Genomic DNA, 21241 nt, shown 5'->3' on the forward strand with positions numbered 1-21241 from the left:
TCATTGGATTATTCTATAAGCTGTTTAATGACCTATTATGTATGAATTCATTATCCATATAGCCGACAAAAGCTCATTAGGGACATTTTTTTTATTTTTTTCGTCCATCAAATTAAATTATTTCTATTGCTTAGTAACTTTTTCGGCTTCTAATTTAAGAATTTGGTGCCAAACATGTGCTGCTATATTGATGGACATTTCTGTTTGCGTTTGCAAAAACTCGTTTCCATTTTAATTATTTTTTTATGATAATTTCTCAATTTTTTTATCGCTCATAATTGTTTCTGAATAGCATAGAAATTTTTTGATGATGATTATGGGCAACAATAGATGGAGAAAGTTTTTTTTAAGCAAATTTTCCCAGTCAAACTTTGTATAAATAAATTCTTTTTTTGAATTTCCATTAAAATCCATGATTGCAATATGTCATCGACAGATATCCATACATCGTAAATAATTAAGATAAAAATTAAGTTTCATTTTAACGTATTTTTGAGATTCAAATTTTAACGATTTTGCAAAATTTAAATTGAGTTTTTGATTTTGTGTGTGTGAAAAAGTTGAAAATTATTTATTTAATTTATTTAGAGGATTTAAGCTCGATTAATCAAGTGACAACTAACTTAAATGTAATGTGTATAAATTAGGAATCTATAACGTACCGAAAATTAATGAGAATATTTATAATTTTAGTGATATTGTGAATTGAAATAATTTGTTTACAAAAGTTTGGCGCAAAAGCGCAGATTATAAATTATACCTGGTATGAATTGCATTTAGACTGTTAAAAGAAGATTGTAATTTGATTTGTTAATATTATTATAGTGATCTGTTTATTCGAAAGTTATTGTAAAGCAACATCCAGTGAATTATTAAGGATTTACATATCAGGTATAATTTTGTAAGATTAGATTGTCATTTTAATATTTATTTTATGTATATTAATTATAGTTTTGCTGATCAATTGTAATCGTAGAGATTAATTTATGTCACAATAGTTCTTGACGGCTAAACTGTTTGTAAGTGACAATTTGTTTAATATTTAAGACCAAAATTTCATATTTTATATTTTCCATAGGAAATTTTATCCCTTTAACTGTAATCAATAAATTTGAAGTCAACATTAATCCTGAAATTGCAGTTTTTATTGGGGGATCAAAATACAGCTGAAGCCGCCGTGACATAAGATAAAATTTCAAACAATTTTACTGGAACTGGAAGTGAATATATTGCTGTAGACTGAAATTCAAGATCCAAGCATAAAAATGAGCACCAGCAGAAAGAATAAAGTCTGTTCTGAATGTCAGAGCATTGATGTTAGCCTAGTTTGTGCAATAGCTGAATGCAGAAGAGAATTTTGTATTAATTGTGCTGGAATCGATACGAAGAAATCAAAATTAGACAACTGGGTGTGTCAACGTTGTGCAGGATTTTTGAAATCTGAAAGGACATTAAGAAGTGCTGCCAAGAATAGACAAGAACAAGCACTTGCGCCGCGTCAATTGAAATTCGATAATCCAAAGGTCATTAAGAAAGAACACACACGACTTCAAGTGAAAGTTAATGATGATGCAAATAAGAAATTAAAAGAGGAACTTGAAGAGACGAAAAAGCAACTGGAACTTATTCAACAAAAACTCAAGGTTCAAAAGCGTGATGAACAGTTCCATGATGGCGATTCAATAATTGCTGAAACACCTAAACGATCTACAGCCCAGTTCGATGTCAATGCTAGACAGTTTGTGATGGAACAAACTGATGATGCTACAAGTGCTCGAGTTATTGAGCCAACGGAGGATGATCCAGCGGCAAACATTGTCAAGTATCTGGCAGATGCAATTCGAATGTTGCAACCGAATGTACCTGTCAATACGGTACGTAATGGATATGATCACGACGAGCAGTTAAAGTTAACAATGATACGTTGTGGCAATAAAAGACTGAATCGGTTTTCGAAATTTCGAAAATAAGTGATGATAATCAGATTATAAAAAAAAGTTGAATTGTTAAGATCACATCAGAATTATCTATTAATAGAAATTAATAATATTATACTAAGAATCTGAAATAATTAACATTTAAGGTGATTATAGAACATAAAAAAAAATAATGAGACATTGTCTAAAGTTAAATTTTGTCGATTTTAGAAATTAAGTCAAGTCTACATAATAAGGTTAACTCATAGCACTGGAAGCTATTTGTGTAATTTTCGCCAACTATTATCGACAGTAAGGTTCACGATTTATATGTTAGAATATTAAAATCTAATGTCTCGCTTCTATTTTAGTTATAAGAATACATAGCATTTACATGAGAAACACTTTACCTCTTGTACTAATCACTGGAAGATTTATTGTAAGTTGTATAAATGATAAATTTAAGAATGTTACTAATGGCATTATGTTTATAGACCAGAGGTTTTTCGTGTACATCTATAAGTCAAGAAAATAAAGATCCAGTACATTTCAAGATATCAAATAAATTTTGATTTATTAAAGTATAGCCTTCCACAAGCATAAAGGGGCTGAATATCATCTTGCATACGAATCCACATTAAAAGATTGATTCGCTACAAACATCAGGAGGGCGGCGAGTGGCGTCGAACGTAAATTGCAAGAAACATCCAGAAACACATTTTTGCAAAAAAAATCATCCAGAAATAAATTTTGCAAATCATCTTCAATTGATCATCAAACTTAATGATGCAGCAGCCTAATCCACCAGCAATTGAGTTAGTTACTGAGCCAGTTCGTAACATCCAGCGCCGAAGATATCAATTTTTAATCCAGACAAAATATTTATCAGAGAAACAAATTTTTGCGGAGGCGTATTTAAGAGGATTGATATGTGGACAGGCGAATGAAACGGTAACAAGTGAACAACGTTTGATCATCAACAATCAATTGAAATGTGATTTTGACAAGTGGTGCCAAACTGGACAAGATTTAACGCCCGTATTCATGAATCACAGAGCCACAGTTTCAGAAGCAGTAATAATTGTTGAAGAAATTTTTACTGAAATCGCGAGATTGGAAGCTTCAGGTGCAAGCATAATGGCTATTGGTGCACAGTTGGATTTCGCTATCAATTGTTTGAAGAGAACCTCAATAGAAGACGATGAAGTTACATGTGTGAGGCGTATGATTTATTACATCAATCAAAAATATTGCCAAATTTGTCATATTGGAAGAATTCCAAGTAATCGTTCGATGAATGTATCTCCAAATGACTATGACATTTCATATCGAAGTTCAAGTTCCACACCGTACAACAGCTACGTATTTTCTAACTGTCCTAGCCAAGCATATTATCGACAAGTTCCACGCATGAATCGAACGTATCAACAAAACATGAATGATTCAAATATGATGAGTGAAAATGAATTCCCAATGAGTACAGCAACATATTCAACGCCAAATACAATGCCTCGTCCAGTACCAAATGTTGAACAAGATAGAGCACATGAGTCAGTGAATCAACGTAATTCAATGCTTAATAGTCGTGCAAATGCATCCCTCATTAATAATGGAAACAAAGTCACGTCACCGATAATTACAATTTTAAGCAAAAATGTATATGACACAAAAAAGGATGCTCAAGACCAATTAGAAATTTGGGAAGCACAATCGATGTCATTAGATTTTTCTGTTGACTATTTGTTGAGTTTTATGGAAGTACTATTGGCAGCAGAATTACAAAATTGGTGGCAAGTGAACCGCACAAGTATCAATAACTGGGTACAATTTAAAGCAAGATTTATGGAAGATTTTGGTGATCACAACAGAGCCATTAAAGCTGAACAAGCTATTGCTACTTTAGCACAACAACCGACAGAAACATTTCAGCAACTTTTCTTAAGATTCACGAAATTAATGAGTCACGTGAAACCAGAAAAGTCAGAAGCAGACAAGCTATACATTTTAAAGGCAGCTTTAAAACCAGACTTACGTGCATCATGTATGACTGCAAATTCAATTGCTGAATTAAAGAAGATTTGTCAAGTTTATGAGGGTATGAACAAAATGTATATATCTAAGGAGCCTGTTCATCAATCAAAATGTAACAACATCAACATGATAAGTAACGATGTGACAATGAAAGTTGAGGATGAAATGATGATTGACTATTGGAACAATGAGATTGATTGGAACGAAATAAATGATGATGAGGATCGAATCCTGTTAATTAATGACAGCTTAGACAAGAGAAAATTCGCAATGAGCCAGAAGTGGACCAAAGAACAAAAGCGAGAATGGCTCTCACAACAGACATGTTTTAATTGTAACAAGAAAGGACACCTTCAAGGTCAATGTGATGTAAAGTGGATTCCACATTGTGTGAAATGTGGTAACAAAAATGCCAATCAGACAAAAGACTGCCGACAATGCTCGGGAAATGGATCACCTTCGAGAAGTGGCGGAGCATCGGCTTGAAGGATAAAATAATAGCTCCTATTATTTCAAGTAAGCAGAACCAAAATGTGCCACCGGATGGACAACGAATATATTTAAATGTCAGTATTAGTGACCAAGTTTTCAACGCTTTATTAGACACCGGTGCCACTATTTCAGTATTGGGAAACAACACTCAAATGATATGGAATGCAATCTTAAAGAAGACAAATAGTAATGATAATAATGTTATGGCTGCCAACGGGAAGTTTATGAAGTGTCTTGGCAAATTAAAGATCAAAGTCAAATACAATGAAGATGAACGTGATGTTAAAATGATAGTCGTACCTGAAGTAGTTGAACAAATCATTTTAGGTATTAATTTTTTTCATGTCTTTAATATGAACTTAATTGACAGGAACATGAAGATAATTAAAGAGAAAGATAAAATAATGACCTTAGAATCAAGCGATGTTGTATTATCAGAATTACAGCAACTGAAGTTAAAGCAAGCAATCAGCAAATTTTTATTTTCAACGGATAATTTTGTAGGATGTCAAACAAGTATTAAACATCATATAGATACGGGTGATCAAAAACCTATTTGTCAGCGTTTATATCAATACAGTCCAGAAATTGCAGAAAAGATGAAATGTGAGATAGACAGATGGTTGATGTTAGGATACATTGAGCCAGCAAACACTGATTGGAGACATCCTATTGTTCCGGTGACCAAAAAGAATGGAAAAATTAGATTATGTCTAGACGCTAGAAAGTTGAATGCTGTCACGAAACGTGACACATACATTTCACCTGACTTGAATGACATATTTAGACGATTTCCAAAAGCTGATTGGTTTTTCAGCGTCGATCTTACGGACGCATTTATGCAAACAGAATTAACATCACAGTCAAAAGAAAAGACAGCATTTGGTGTGCCTGGAAAAGGAACGTACCAATTTAAACGAATGCCTTTTGGACTTAGAAATGCAGCAGCTACTCAAAGCAGAGTCATGAACAGTATAATAGGGGAAGACTTGGAACCTCATGTCTTTCATTATCTTGATGACATCGTAATTGCGACCGAAAGTTTTGAAGAACTGATTAAATTAATAGAAGTTGTGGCAGAGCGTCTTACTAAAAATGGCTTAACAGTGAATCCGGATAAACTTGAAGGTCCAACACATAAGATAAAATTTATTGGACGAGTTTTTGACATTGATGGACAACATCCGGAGGAAGCAAAAATAAAGGCAATAATTGATATTCCAACACCCAAGACGGTCAAAGAAGTAAGATCTCTAGTTGGAGTTGTTACATGGTACGCGCATTTCGTAAAAAATTTTTCATCACTCATGTCGCCTATTACATCATTAATTAAAAAAAAAGCACAGAAAGTCACATGGAACCAAGATGCTGAGAACGCATTTCAAGAAGTAAAAAAGATTTTAACATCTTTCCCTGTTTTAAGAGCACCAGATTATAAGAAGGCATTTATTGTTCAGTGTGACGCAAGTCAAACAGGAATTGGGGGTGTATTAGCTCAACTAGATGAAAATAATAAAGAATATGTCATATCTTATTTCAGTCATAAACTTACTAAGGAGGAACAAAAGTACCACGCATATGAGAGAGAATGCTTAGCGGTACTGAAGACTCTTGATCATTTCAAGCCATACATCTATTTGCAGCCAATTATTATTATGACAGACCATCATTCATTAACACAAACCCTAAACTACAAAGGAAAATCAGGGAGATTATTACGTTGGTCATTGCTACTTCAGCCACATGCTCATCAAATAATTCACAGGGCAGGCAGTCAAATGATTGTTGCTGATGCGTTGTCTAGAACAAGACCACAGACACAAGAAGAGGACGATGATGACTTTATACATTATCAAATAAATGTAGTGGAACATAATCCAACGCAAGCAATTCCACAAATGACAGATGAAGAACTAACATCAGCAAATGATAAGGTCAGGAAGTTTGAAGCTTTAAGAAAAAAAATCATAAATAATCCAATAGCTAATCAGAATTATATGAATCAGAACAATAGAATATTTATAAAAGTAAATGACAGAAATTCAAGGAATGAAGATTGGAGAGAAATACCACATCCAACTCAACGATATGCAGCAATCAAATGGGGTCATTTAGAATCGCTACATGGTGGCATTGACAAGACAACAGACAAGATAAGAGAACAATTCCATTGGAAAGGAATGAAACGAGAGGTTGAACAACAAATTAAAGCATGTTTAAAATGTGCACAAATTAAAATTCCAAATTATTCATCAAAGGGAATAATGCCAAATTTTTCATTACCCAGAAATGTTGGTGAACACATACAGATAGATTTTAAGGGTCCCTTTCCAACAACCGTGCAATATGGCTATAAATACATCATAGTAGCACAAGAGGCTTTATCAAGATATCTAATTGCAGAATGCATCACTAAAGCAAACATCGACAATACCCTTAAATTCTTAAAAGATAAAGTACTGTCAATTTTCCCACACATCAAAGTCATAAAGCACGATAGAGGCTCTCAGTTTATGTCCAACAGGTTTAAGACTTTTCTTAGTAATAATAATATTATTTCATTACCTACAGCGTCATATGCACCACACCAGAATCCAGTCGAAAGAGCGAACAGAGTGATTGGTGAAGCACTTGCCATGTTAATGCTGCAGTCCGATGAGAACCACACAACCTGGCATAGACATGTCAAAGAAATAATCAGTAAAGTCAACAACAGAAAGCATGATGCAACCAAACTTAAACCTTATACCGTAGTATTTGGGAAAGATCCAAACGATGGAATTAATTCACCGGTAAATGCTGATTTTCACAGACAAATAATACAGCAGGCTTACGAGAATAGCAAAAGAAATCACGAGTTGAGAATGAAGCAATACAATAAGGGAGCATCATCAAGAGAATTCAATCCAGGATGTTGGATAATGGCGAAATATAGAACTATATCTAGTATGTCACATAACTGGATGAGCAAGTTAGCCGCAAAATATCAACCTGTAAAAATTGTCAAAAAAGTTGGTCACAACATGTATGAAGTCTGCGATAAATTTAACAACCTACATGTTATAGATGTTAGAAGTATGAAGAATTTCAGTCCGGAAATAGAGGACATAATTAAAAATTTAGATAGATAAGTAAAAGTCAAATGTGAATTTGGGGTGTTCTTCAAAAAAAATTTTTTTAGGTAAATTTTTTTTATGGAAGATAAAGGGCATTTTGTGGCAATAAAAGACTGAATCGGTTTTCGAAATTTCGAAAATAAGTGATGATAATCAGATTATAAAAAAAAGTTGAATTGTTAAGATCACATCAGAATTATCTATTAATAGAAATTAATAATATTATACTAAGAATCTGAAATAATTAACATTTAAGGTGATTATAGAACATAAAAAAAAATAATGAGACATTGTCTAAAGTTAAATTTTGTCGATTTTAGAAATTAAGTCAAGTCTACATAATAAGGTTAACTCATAGCACTGGAAGCTATTTGTGTAATTTTCGCCAACTATTATCGACAGTAAGGTTCACGATTTATATGTTAGAATATTAAAATCTAATGTCTCGCTTCTATTTTAGTTATAAGAATACATAGCATTTACATGAGAAACACTTTACCTCTTGTACTAATCACTGGAAGATTTATTGTAAGTTGTATAAATGATAAATTTAAGAATGTTACTAATGGCATTATGTTTATAGACCAGAGGTTTTTCGTGTACATCTATAAGTCAAGAAAATAAAGATCCAGTACATTTCAAGATATCAAATAAATTTTGATTTATTAAAGTATAGCCTTCCACAAGCATAAAGGGGCTGAATATCATCTTGCATACGAATCCACATTAAAAGATTGATTCGCTACACCGCTTCGCTGCCCGACTTACCGACGTTCAGTGGTGCATTTGAAGAATGGCCATTATTTGAGCGAATTTATCAAATCACAACTGAGACTGGAAGATATACTGAAGAACTGAATCATTTAAGGCTGATCAAATGTTTGGATGGTGAAGCGAAAGTCGAATGTCGACTACTATTGAATGGAATGGCAGGCGGAACTGCTATAATGAACCACCTCAAATCTGTGTACGGAGATCCAGAGAAGATTTTGTCACGCCAAGTGAAAAGATTGTTGAAGATGAGAGCACCGAAAGATTTAGAGAAATATCAATTGAAGGAGTTTGTTAGTGAGCTGGAATCATTTGTAATCAACGCTGAAAGTTTGGAAAGAGCTGATTACTTGTGTCAACCGTCGATAATTGATCAATTAGTTTTTAAACTGCGTGATAGACATCGAGATGCTTGGGGTGTAATGAAACTCGCTAATCAGAATGCTAATCTGAAAGACTTGTGGAAATATTTGTCGGAGAGATTGAAAGACGCTTCAGCACAGCCACCAACTGAATCTTATCAGTATCGAGCCGGAGATTCTAGAAGAATGCACACACATCGCGAAGAACGATTTGAATGTTTGAAATGTAAGAGTTCATCGCACGACTTACAACATTGTAGTGAATTTAAGAATCTGAGGTTGGCTGACAAGAAGATTTTTTTGCGTTCGAGAGGATTGTGCCATTGTTGTTTGAAGCAAGGGCATCGATGGAAAGATTGTAAGACAAAGAGGATGTGTAATATCGATGATTGTCAAGAATATCATCATCGAGTCTTGCATCAGAAGTCACAATCCAGTGATGTTATTCGTGAGGCTCAAAAGGAACTTAAGCATTCAGAGCCAGAAAATCGAGTTGGATCTTCATCACAATCAAATCCAGCTGAATCGGAGAGATCGAATTATCACAAGTCGAGTTCAGTGATGTATAAGATCTTGCCAGTAGTATTGCACGGCAGCAATGGAGAATTAATTGAGACATATGCCTTCTTAGACGACGGATCTTCAGTCACATTGCTTGATAAAGAGCTTTATGACAAGTTAAACGTGAATGGTGTTCATAGACCATTAAATTTAAGATGGACAAGCGGTATATGCAGAGAAGAGAGCGATTCGTACATTTTTGATTGTCAAGTGTCCAAGGGAAAACGAGGAAAGAAATTTCCATTGTATGGAGTGAGAACAGTCGATCAGCTGGACTTAGCATCGCAAACTGTAGTGGCAGCAGAGTTACAAGAACGATTCAAGTATTTGAAAGGTATTCCACTTCCAAGTTATGAGAATGCACAACCAAAGCTGCTGATTGGATTGAAGAATGTTTCATTTCTAGCAAGCATGTCATGCATTAATGGTGCTGATGATGAACCTGTTGCAATTAAGACGAAGTTAGGCTGGACTGTATTTGGCACTACAAATGACGTTTTAGACAATTGCGCTGTTCATAAGATATTTGATGAAGAAAGATTGATGTCGATAAGATGTAAAGAGACAACAGATGAGAGTATTAGTGATTTTGCTGTCGAATGTGTCGGAACAACAAAGCACGAACCAATGTCTGTTGATGATGTAAGGGTCATGCCAGTGATCCAGAATATATCAAGGCATGCCGATGAAAAATTTGATGAGCTGCAGGCAAAAGGCTGTATGAGAAAGATGAATGAACGTAATGTGTCTATTGAATTAAAACGAACGTGGTTGTTGCCAACATTAACAGTCATCAATGAGAATAAGATTCCGACAAAACCTCGTCACTTATATGATGCTGCGGCAAAGGTTCGCAAGGAAATTCCAGACGCTGTTGATGATTCAAGTATTAGAGAATTAGCCACGCATGAACCGGTGGCAACAAAACGAGTTATGAGATTACAAGAAGGATGGAGGAATTGTGCCAGTGGAATAAGGATGGTTTTGAACAAGTTCTACCGTGGTGCACAGCATTTGACAAAAGTGCTGACCAAACGCTGGATTGACTCAAAACCGATTGAACAAGATGACATTGTTGTGATGACTAAACCAACAATGATTAGTAGCTTGCGGATGGATTTAGAAACAAGCAGTTCATTACTTAGATGTATTGGACCTTAAGATTTAGAAGGTTTTCTTCAGCAGAGCAGAACAAAACGGAAGGGAGCATGTCATCGACAGATATCCATACATCGTAAATAATTAAGATAAAAATTAAGTTTCATTTTAACGTATTTTTGAGATTCAAATTTTAACGATTTTGCAAAATTTAAATTGAGTTTTTGATTTTGTGTGTGTGAAAAAGTTGAAAATTATTTATTTAATTTATTTAGAGGATTTAAGCTCGATTAATCAAGTGACAACTAACTTAAATGTAATGTGTATAAATTAGGAATCTATAACGTACCGAAAATTAATGAGAATATTTATAATTTTAGTGATATTGTGAATTGAAATAATTTGTTTACAAAAGTTTGGCGCAAAAGCGCAGATTATAAATTATACCTGGTATGAATTGCATTTAGACTGTTAAAAGAAGATTGTAATTTGATTTGTTAATATTATTATAGTGATCTGTTTATTCGAAAGTTATTGTAAAGCAACATCCAGTGAATTATTAAGGATTTACATATCAGGTATAATTTTGTAAGATTAGATTGTCATTTTAATATTTATTTTATGTATATTAATTATAGTTTTGCTGATCAATTGTAATCGTAGAGATTAATTTATGTCACAATAGTTCTTGACGGCTAAACTGTTTGTAAGTGACAATTTGTTTAATATTTAAGACCAAAATTTCATATTTTATATTTTCCATAGGAAATTTTATCCCTTTAACTGTAATCAATAAATTTGAAGTCAACATTAATCCTGAAATTGCAGTTTTTATTGGGGGATCAAAATACAGCTGAAGCCGCCGTGACACAATATAAGTTTCAAGCGATTCAAACGATTGAGAGTCAGTGTTGTTTAACTTGATATTGGGTGAATTAGATTAAATTTGGGTATTGACCTTTCTGTGACTTTAATATGGCAAGTCTAGTATATAATCGGATGTAAAGACATATTCCAAATGTGTAGTCAGGTGAGGGAGTTTAGATCAATTCTTCAAAATTTTGCTATCTATACACTTGGGTACAAATATTAAATTGTTCTAACTGGTGGATCTGGCTGGACATGTAAGCTATCAACTCATGTTCTCTGGGTCTTCTTATCTATGTTTTATTGTCCGTGATCGTCTGAAATGTCGTTGAAATTCTACTTATTCTTGTTATATCGACAACCTTCCGTGTAATGCTTAAGAAAGCAGTATGAGATAGGAATCGAACCTACAACGAAGAACAATTCCCACAATGAAGAACATTACAGAATTCTAGTTTGCTTCCTAACCACTTGGCCACAGAGACCTCAATCTCACATTGACAAATTCACTACGTATATGAAACTTGATATCATAGCGACTAATTTAGGGTAGTGGTGGGCAACTTTTAACATTTTGTGACATACCTTGGTGATAAGCCTCGACCAAAACCGTACACTTCATACGGTTCAAGACATTTTCAAATATTTTTGGAGACACACTAGTGTGCTGTTAGTGTACCCGTGCATGTATACAGGTTATCCACCAATACCAAAGGGTATTATCCAGTCATATACGCTAGTATGGCAAGTGAATTCTCTAATGTATGACCAAGAAATCGATACTAAGCTACTCACTTCGATAGCCTTATAGATCAATTGTGATCCATGGCCTCTCTTGAAACTGGATGCTTAGATTCTATATATTTATATGTTTCGAGTTAGTCTTAACCAGTCTAAACCAGACTTAACCAATTTTTCTACATCCATTTCATCAACACTGGATAGAATGTTTTATTTTTTGTCGAATTGTATTTTAATGGCACCCGAAGGTTCAATTAAATGGAATTCTCATTAAGTTTTATTGCTTCGTGAAAATTGTTTTTCAACACAAAACTCTCGTTGCCGCTTTGAATTGTTAAAATGTATCCTTCTTCCTTTCCCTCCCTTAAACTTTGCTTGCCGTGCCTTGTTGTAGCAAAGAAAAAAAAAGCCAAACGCTAAGGTTTGATTCATTTTATGAAAATTAAAAGCTTCTCACGGATTCATAATGAGTGGTAATAAAAAAAAATTTGCTTAACTCACTTCTTTTCACCAGATATCCTCATTTCTTACTTGTAATCTCAATCTTCCTTTACATTCTGTTCTATGTCTTACGTATTACCTTTCTCAACAAAAATTTTCACTGGCATCGGCACAAAAATAAAGGAACGAAAATTCATTTTGTGCAGAAGCAAATAATTCTTTTGAGCTTTTCTTTTTTATGGTCTGGATGTGCTCAAATTTAGCTCTGCTTTGTGCACATTGAAGCACTCAGCAGAAAAAAAAGTGTGTATTATAAATTATGCCTAACAAAAACACGTATCCAGGATGAATTTCATTGATAGACAGTTTTTGCTTTTCATTTTGTAGTCTGCTGATCAATACACAGGGTTGAGTTTTGTGGGAGGAATAGGAAGGAGTTCTTGAGAAAATGAATTGAAGCTCATTTTTCATGGTTTGAATGAATTGAATGAAAATTTTGCAGGTATAATGAATCAAAATGAGTTTTATTGACTGAGTTGAGTTATTGACTGCTTTCTGAGGAATAGCTCCTTGCAGAAACTAGTAAGGACAAGCATCTTAAGCCACCAATGTTTATTAAAATGAACTTTCACTCTAAAAATCAGTCAAATCATCATAAATGTCTCTAAACTCATCAATACCACAATTACATCTACAACATCTTGTCAAAAACCAGTCACATCCTGCCACATCCTATCAAATTCCCCTTCCCTCAACCCTGAATTCACCAAATATCATTGAACATGTAATTTCCAACATTTTCCTTATGTTCCTCAGAATTTTATGTCTAATTAAGAAAAAAGAAGAAACAACAATCATGAATGAGAGTGTGACAGTATTGTTTCCATTCCTAACAGAATCAACCATAACATGAATAAAATGAAATAAAACAAACAAAATTAGAGTAAGGAAAAAAATTTCATTGGCATCGGTGATAAAAAAATAAAAACTTTTCCTATTTTCACATTGTGATGAGAAATTCCTTCATTCGTTTCCCGCTTCTTAAACAAAATGAAAAAGAGACTTCCAAAAAAAGGGGGAAAATTGCTTTGTGTGAAGCTCAATTTTGTCAAATTTGACCCAATTTGCAATGTTTTGCTGAATTTTGCAATGTTTTACTTCATTTTGGAATGTTTTGTTTCATTTTGCAATGTTATGATGCATTGTGCTATGTTTTGATTTATTGTGCAATGTTTTGATGCATTCTACAACGTTAAATTGTTTTTTGTAATGTTTTGCTACGTTTAGCAATGCTTTGCTGCATTTTTCAATCTCTTGATGCATTTTGTAATGTTTTGATCAAATTTTGATGCAATTTACAATGTTTTGTTGCATTTTGCATTGTTTTGTTGCACTATGCAATGTTTTGCTGCACTGTGCAATGTTTTTTCTTCATTGTGCAATGTTTTGCTGCAATTTTCAATGTTTCGACCGCCAGCTGTGCATTTAGCGGTGAATACCACGTGAAAGAATACATTTACAATTTGCTTAACTTTTGAGTCAGACTTCAGCTTCCCAAATCCCTCAAAAACACTTCACATCAAGCTAACATCCCCCTGATTCCCAAAGTTATACAATTTTTCTTTTTATTTTGGAGGAAATAAACACAAAAAAATTTTTTACTTCATTCATTTTCATTTCTTTTTACATGAGACACAGAAACGCGAGTGCTTTTATTATTCACATAGAAATTATTTGGAATTTAATACCTTTTTTCCCTCTTACTGTCTTCACGAGATTGTCGCATGCTTTGAGGCGTTAAAAAAAAGTAAAATAAAAGGAAAAAGTTTTTCATTTTCTTCTTGTTCTTCCTGCTTTTTTTTTTGGATACTTCATGCCATTTAAAAAAAGCTCAACAGATAATTTTTTCCTCGCTAAGACTCAAGTTGGAAAATTTTTTTTGGTTGTTTTCTTTTTAAATATTATTATAGTCATTATAGCTTCAGCATGAATATAGTACTGCGTGCATACTCAATATATGTATGTTGAGTACACACTGAGAAGAAACAAGACTTACTGCTGTGATATATCCATGAACGTATAATCTGATTTCATTCATGATATTTTTTTTTTTTGTTGCTATATGTTCTATACATGCATGCTGAAATAAATATTTTATTTTTTTTTTCTTGATATTTTGCCATCTATGTCTCGATGAGCAGCATGTTGCTTGTATAGGGGATTACTCAGTCTGGTAATTTTTGTTACAATGTGTTAACAAAACAATTCTAAGGTGAAAAATGGATAGACAAAAGATTTTCTCAGATGAAAGACTTTCTATGGATATTAGACAGTAATGTTTAGAAGTTTCCGGAAGACACAAGTGGAGAAGGCTGTCCGGGGCTTTTCCGGGTCCGATAAATCTCTTTTACTAATGCCAAATAGAAGCCGCCTCCGTTTGACAGCCATATGGACGCCATTTGGTCTCCACATGGAGAAAAGAGCCCTAAAAGCTCAGTAACGGAGCATCTTCATTTGTGTCGCTCGAAGAGGGTTGGAGAAGATTCAAAATGAATTACTGTTATGAATTATGCCTTATTGTTCCTCATTTTTGCCATAATCATAGACATTTTCGATTAAAATCTTTAAAAAATTCAATTTTTCATTTCATCAATTTTTAACGGTCAAACATTATTTGAAACATGCTACGGACATGTCGAAATTACCCGTTATTTTTCGTTTGAATTTCAAAATAACCGCCAAATTTTTACTAATTTTAGTGAATTTTCATTAAATAACAAAGTTTAATTGAACATTTCTTATTCATAGATGAATCTTTAGCTTAAATAGATGATTAATACTGTTAAAATAAGACGAAATTATGCAAAAAATTCCAAATTCGACACAAAGTCGACTGATTTCAAAAATGTCGACTTTTTTCGACACTGAAATGTCCGTACCCTGATTTGAAATTTTAACAAGAAATAAATTTCCCGATTTTTCTCAAATTTTTCTCTTATTTCCTTTGTTTACCTACAAATCTCCATCATTTCAATGGGAATTATATCAGCATCACTTCTCCGAAATCCCACAACAGAGCTAATTCTCCATTCCACACCAATGGAACCTCTAATTAATCCAAATACACAAAAACGTGCTTATATTTTTCCGAAGAAAAAAAGAGAAAAATTCTGTATACATTTCTTTATTCCGATAACAAGCTTAAGATTAAGCACCGAATGAAAGCTTCTTTTTCAAACTTGATAAAAGCCACATTCCGGAAATGAGATTTTCATCACCGTAGAAAGCCAATTTTCATTTCTTTTCCTCTTTTTCGCTCTTATTTTTATCACAAATTGGAAAATACAAATCTAATTACACTAATCTTGACTGTTACTGTGACTGTATAGATGGCCTACAAATAGCCGTCAGGATGTTAATATTTACGAAAATATAAAAGTAAAGAAAATGGGGAAAAACTGGACAAAATCGATATCAATTTCATTGATTAAATTCTGTTTCTCTCTCTGTTCCTTACCCATCCCTTTCGGCCATGATTGTCGATAATTTTTTACGGAGCTATTTATTTTTCATCAATTTATATACATTTAATATCATGAACATGAGTGTTGACATTACGTTAAAAATATTATAAATATGGGCAACTCCACGGGAAGGTTTTTCTACAATTTTTTCTATAAATCGTAACGAGTCAAAATGTTTTCTTGCTTTAAATCCTTAAAATCATAATTTACTTCTTGTAGTCACTATTAAACGTACACAGATGCTGGTTAAAATGTTTTAAAGAAAATAATTTATAGTAGAAAATTTTGGTTAAGAATTAACGGCTGAGAAAAATTCAAACCGAACAAGTTGAAGAAGAATTGCTGTTTAATTTTAAAAATGAAAGCACTTTGTGGAATTGCCCATATATATTTTTTTTTCAAGAGAATATAAGGACAGAAGTTGAGGAGAAATGAGAGCAATTGAGGTATAAAATACTTTACAAACTGGGATTGTTATTGCGGTTGTAATGAAAGTTCAGTCATGAAAAAAGAGGTTTTAAGTATTAATTCAGAATTATCATTGTAATTGGTGGTTTTCAATTTAATGTAAAATTTTAATTAAGTCTCTAGAGGGTTATTTGTGCCTTTCTTTTGTTGATTTCTGTTACGATGGATTTAAAATGTTCTGTAAAATGCTTTAATCTTCAATGCTTTAAGCATTATTTCATTATTCATTAAATTCGTTTAAATTCTCAAATAAATTATCAAGGATTATTCCAAATTCTGAGTAAATTCTTTGTACTCAAATCAAAGAAGAAGCTGGAAGCAGCAAAGTGAAATAATATGCTTCATGATCTCTATTCGATTACAATTTGTCTGCCACAAAAATACTCCAAAATCAGCTATTTTGTACCGTCAGAATAGTCTTACGTCTTGCAGTGTCAATACGGCGATATAACATTACCCTGAGACTGCATTGTATTTCTCGGGATCAAATTAACTACAAGACAATCTAGTACCCAAGCGGCACAATTCGGTACACTGCACTTTGGAGTTCTTTCGTTACTTTAAAACTCCTTCCCGGCCTCTCCCATGAAGTGATGCCCTAGTGAACACATTGGGCTGTTCGGGTTACTCTGTACTTGGCAATAGCAGTCACTTTATACCCAGTGACAGGCAAAGGAAAAGAGTCACTTTTAGCTTTCCCTATAAATATCTACTTAACAGGAATCGAACTCGCAACTTCACAAAACTGCGAATCACAGATTTTCAAATTCAATTCTGTGCCTTTTTAGAAATAGAGTCTTCAATCTTGCACTGACAGATTCATGAATATATAACTCAATACCTACATGCAGTCTCAACAGATTCCTTGCTACAACTTCACAGACTCATCCTCAAACCAACTCCAACCACCTTTCATATCCTATTAAATAATCTTCACAAATATACTCAACTCAAAATAAAGATTTTTTATCCTTAAAAAATACATAAAATAAAGCAAGTTGCAATGTACATAAACAATGAGCTTGTTAAACATCAATAGGCAACAATGAAAGATTCTGTTAGTCTATAAAAGTGTTTAAAAAAATAGTGAAAATGTTGCTGTATTTTGCAATATATTTCATGCACTTCACTATTCACAGAAAACTGAAGCAGGAACAATAAGCATGAATAAGATTTTCTCAAATAAAATGAAACAGGAACAATATGAAGCTTGTTTTGTTTATTATTCAAGCTTTTTCTTCATTCATTCAGTTGTGATGATTGAAGTTCTTTTTTATATTGTTGCTGAATTTTATTTCAATTTTTACATTTTTCTGGTATATTGTTGCTGATTGGATATTTAATGGAAATAAAATTTAATGGGTTAAGTACAATTATGCAGTCTTAAATGTTTAATGGAAATTTTATTAAAAAGGAGTTCATTCTGAATGCAGAATGGACTATTTATGGAGGGTTAAATGATGGTCTGGGTGTCCATAAGGTATGTGGTTGCGAGGCATATGCAGTCACTTACTGAATTTCGAACCACACAAAGTACCAACCTCATAATGGAGACCATCAATACAAGTCATACAGTAGGACGATGTCAGACGGGACTCTAGTTAATACAGGGTGCGTTGGCCTTGCAAGTGTAGAGGAGTAGGGCCGCCAGATTTTAACTAAATTCTAAGCGACCCAACGAAAATGCCGGACTGGATGTAAATTATGATCTACTGAGGATTATGGCTCCTTAATAGACAAATTGGCTGAAATCTAGACGATTCCAAACAGTTTAGTCCAAACATCACTGCTTTTGATGACTTACAGCATCAATGAGTCTATACGACAGTCAATGACATCTGTTGCTTGTAATAGAATTCTGCGAGACTTGTCCTGTTAGTAGCAAATGTCAGTAGTAACATGCTGTGTCTGCAAAAATTCTTATGTCATTGACGGTGTCATTATTCTACTGAGAATGTTGGCATTGACAGAATATATTATGTATGAACATACAATGTACTTACATATGTAGAGTAACTGCTGTCTGAAATTTTTGAACTTTAAGGTGCTCATATGCTCTAATAGAGATGATGATCATTCAAAAGTATGAAATGTCATGTAAAAGTTCTAAACTTTGCAGCCACATGACATTTCTGTCTGTAGCCTTTAAAAGAAGCTTAAAGCTTCAATTTAAAATTTAATATACCAGAATTCATACATTGAAGCTCTACACCAATGCTGTATTGGATCTGTAGAGGAATTTAAAGCTGTTATCAATCTTAGATGTTGATCTATCTGAATTAATGAATACTGGAGCAAGCTAGAGCGCCACATCATGCCAATGGTAGCCATACATATGACTCCCATGTCATGATCATGACAATGCAACTTAATGTTCCTGCAACACGCCACTGTTGTGCTGCTCAGTAGATTCTTTCAATTCAATTCTCCTTTAGACCAACATCCAAAAACTCCCAAGTGTAAAGCTATCTAAGTCTTGTCATGAATCTTAATCAATTCTATAAAAAATTAAGATTGATAAGAGCCTGCAGTGCCACATCCCAAACCTCATTAAAGCATCAACTTCATACTTCTTAAAAAATATTACTTTTAATATTCATCTCATGTCAAAAATGCTGTAGCCGAAAGTTATCTATCATCTGTCTGAGCCAACAGCAGCGGCTTCCATTTCAATTTTTTTTAACCTACTTCCATCCTACACTTAATTCATATCTGAAGCTAGCATACATCCAAAAAATCTAAAAGTCACTGCAATGAATGTGCAGAAAATTTTTTTGTTGTTTCATCTGTGCCTTAACATATTAAATAAATCCATAAAACATAATGAATATACTCACAATCACAGTCATTGGAACTAAGAGATTGATTAATATTTTTTTTTCCTCAAGTCATTATTGGAATTTATAGCTTTCAATCAGAATCATTTACTTGACTAAGATTTAATATGTTTGTTTATTCAGTAATTATTTCCCTTTATATACTCTCACCTAATAGTTTTTCCTGTACATCCAACCAATGTTGCTACGCTTATGAGTGAAAAGAAGGAGAAAAAAAAATATAATTTCCTTTCCATTCACATTTCAGCACTTTGGTTTTATTATTTGCTTATAATGCTTCAAGGATAATGCGAGCAAGGTTTTGAAGGATAATGAATCAAAGGGAGAATGGAGCAGGGTTGATGGATGTGATCAGGTGAACGTCTGAATTTGAGTGTTGGTGTTGGATTTGAGATGTGGTTCAATATAATTTTAAGAGCTGTGTAATGAGCACTGAATAGAAAAAGATAACTTAATTGAGGTTTGTGCCATGCTTTCAAACAACCCACGACAGCTCAGTGATAGGAGTATGTGAAAAATGATCGTAAGATGTGGGTTCGAGTCCCAATCGGTCTTAGAATCCTAGAAATAGTAAATTTCCGAACAGGCAAAAGTAGAGTCATACTTATGTAGATTCAAGGATAAGATCAGATTCTGGCTTATTCTAGGGCATATGTAACTAGACGACTGTCTCTAAAACTCAAACCTTAATCCCCAGATAAGTAATTTATAGGTCAAAAATGGGGCGTTTTTCCCAAATAGCACATGCCTTCGAACAAGTCGTTCAGCCGACCCAAAGCCTAAGACACCGGATCGATGTGATTCTGGCATGATGACGGATTTTAAATCTAATTCTGCACCAAATCAGTGTGATTGATTTGTGACCACGGCCTGACCACGGCATGACTACGGCATGAAGTGTGCGATTGCTTTAAAACTTTGTCAGAAGTAAGTTCATATTGTGTCCATTTGCGTCCATCAAAAATGGACAATGGATATGGCATGTTGCAGTTTTGGTGATTATATGCCGTCGTCCTTCAATCACATCCAAATCAAAGTAATATTAGCTTCAAGTCGGGATTTTCGATCGATTAACCGATTTGTGCTATTTGAGCGTAGCCAGCGACATTTGAGTCAGTCAGAATTAGTATCAAATTTGCCACAAATCCCAAATCGCAACAATCCCTTTACCAACCCTGACAAACAGAGATAAAGCCAAAAGAGCATAAACAATATAATCAACATATAACCTAGTGTGAGACTAGGAAGAATAGAATAGAAAAGAATTAATTGTTTTGCCTTTTATTTTTTTATAACAAATTGCATTAACTTCGAGTGGATGACTTTTAAAACAAATTGCTTCATTCGTACAATGGTTGCACATATGAAGCACATTCAGTATATAATATCAGGCATTCAAAGCTCTTATTGAAATGAATTGCATGCGCATGGAAAATTTAACCGTTCATAGAACGAAAAGGGAGGATTTTCAGTCAGTGAGAGAAGTCAATTTTGTGAAAAGAGTTTCATTTACTTTATGAATCCTTTGAAAAATAACGAGACGATGATGCAGAAATATTTTTTTAAGCTTTAACATTTTTTTGGTTGTTGTGAAATTGGCAGTGAATATTCAAATAGGAATTAATATGCAGCGAAATTGAATAGTTTATGAGAATTAATGAACGGATGATCAGATATTGAATATTTTATGATTTTATATGCAGACGGTTATCGATAGATGCAGTTGTTTAGCATTATTCTTGTTGTTTGGAAGCTTTGCTGTGTGTGAGGATGAATTCGTTGATGCTAAAGAGAATAGCTGCGATATGGCACGTGACTTATGCGTCAAAACTTTTTGGTATACACTCATGGACAGAGGTTTAATTCGAGCTGGCTATAGTTTTGAGTTCTGATACAGAACAATATTAATTGAACTAATTTCAAGAATGTGGAACTGATAAATTCGCCTTTTGGTCAGTTCTACGAGTTTGATATATATCCAGACTTCGAAGTCGACTCAGATTTTGTATGAAAAAG

General features: G+C 33.5%; 2 protein-coding genes across 2 annotated transcripts in view; both read left to right on the forward strand.

Moving 5' to 3' along the window:
- LOC139092704 (EGFR adapter protein-like) overlaps positions 1–21241 on the forward strand; it is a 37411-nt gene that overhangs the window by 4488 nt on the left and 11682 nt on the right. The gene's annotated exons all lie outside the window — the stretch shown is intronic.
- Positions 8575–10410, forward strand: LOC139092764 (uncharacterized). The gene has a single exon (XM_070643298.1). The coding sequence runs from the start codon at positions 8575–8577 to the stop codon at positions 10408–10410; it is 1836 nt and encodes a 611-aa protein (XP_070499399.1).

Source organism: Chironomus tepperi, unplaced genomic scaffold, assembly GCF_022539635.2.
Source record: "Chironomus tepperi strain 1889 unplaced genomic scaffold, CSIRO-AGI_Ctep_v1 contig_309, whole genome shotgun sequence".
In the NCBI taxonomy this organism is placed as follows: Eukaryota; Metazoa; Arthropoda; class Insecta; order Diptera; family Chironomidae; genus Chironomus; species Chironomus tepperi.

Coding starts and splice junctions, on each gene's coding strand:
- LOC139092764 (XM_070643298.1), top strand. CDS start 8,575: ATGAGAGCACCGAAAGATTTAGAGAAATATCAATTGAAGGAGTTTGTT.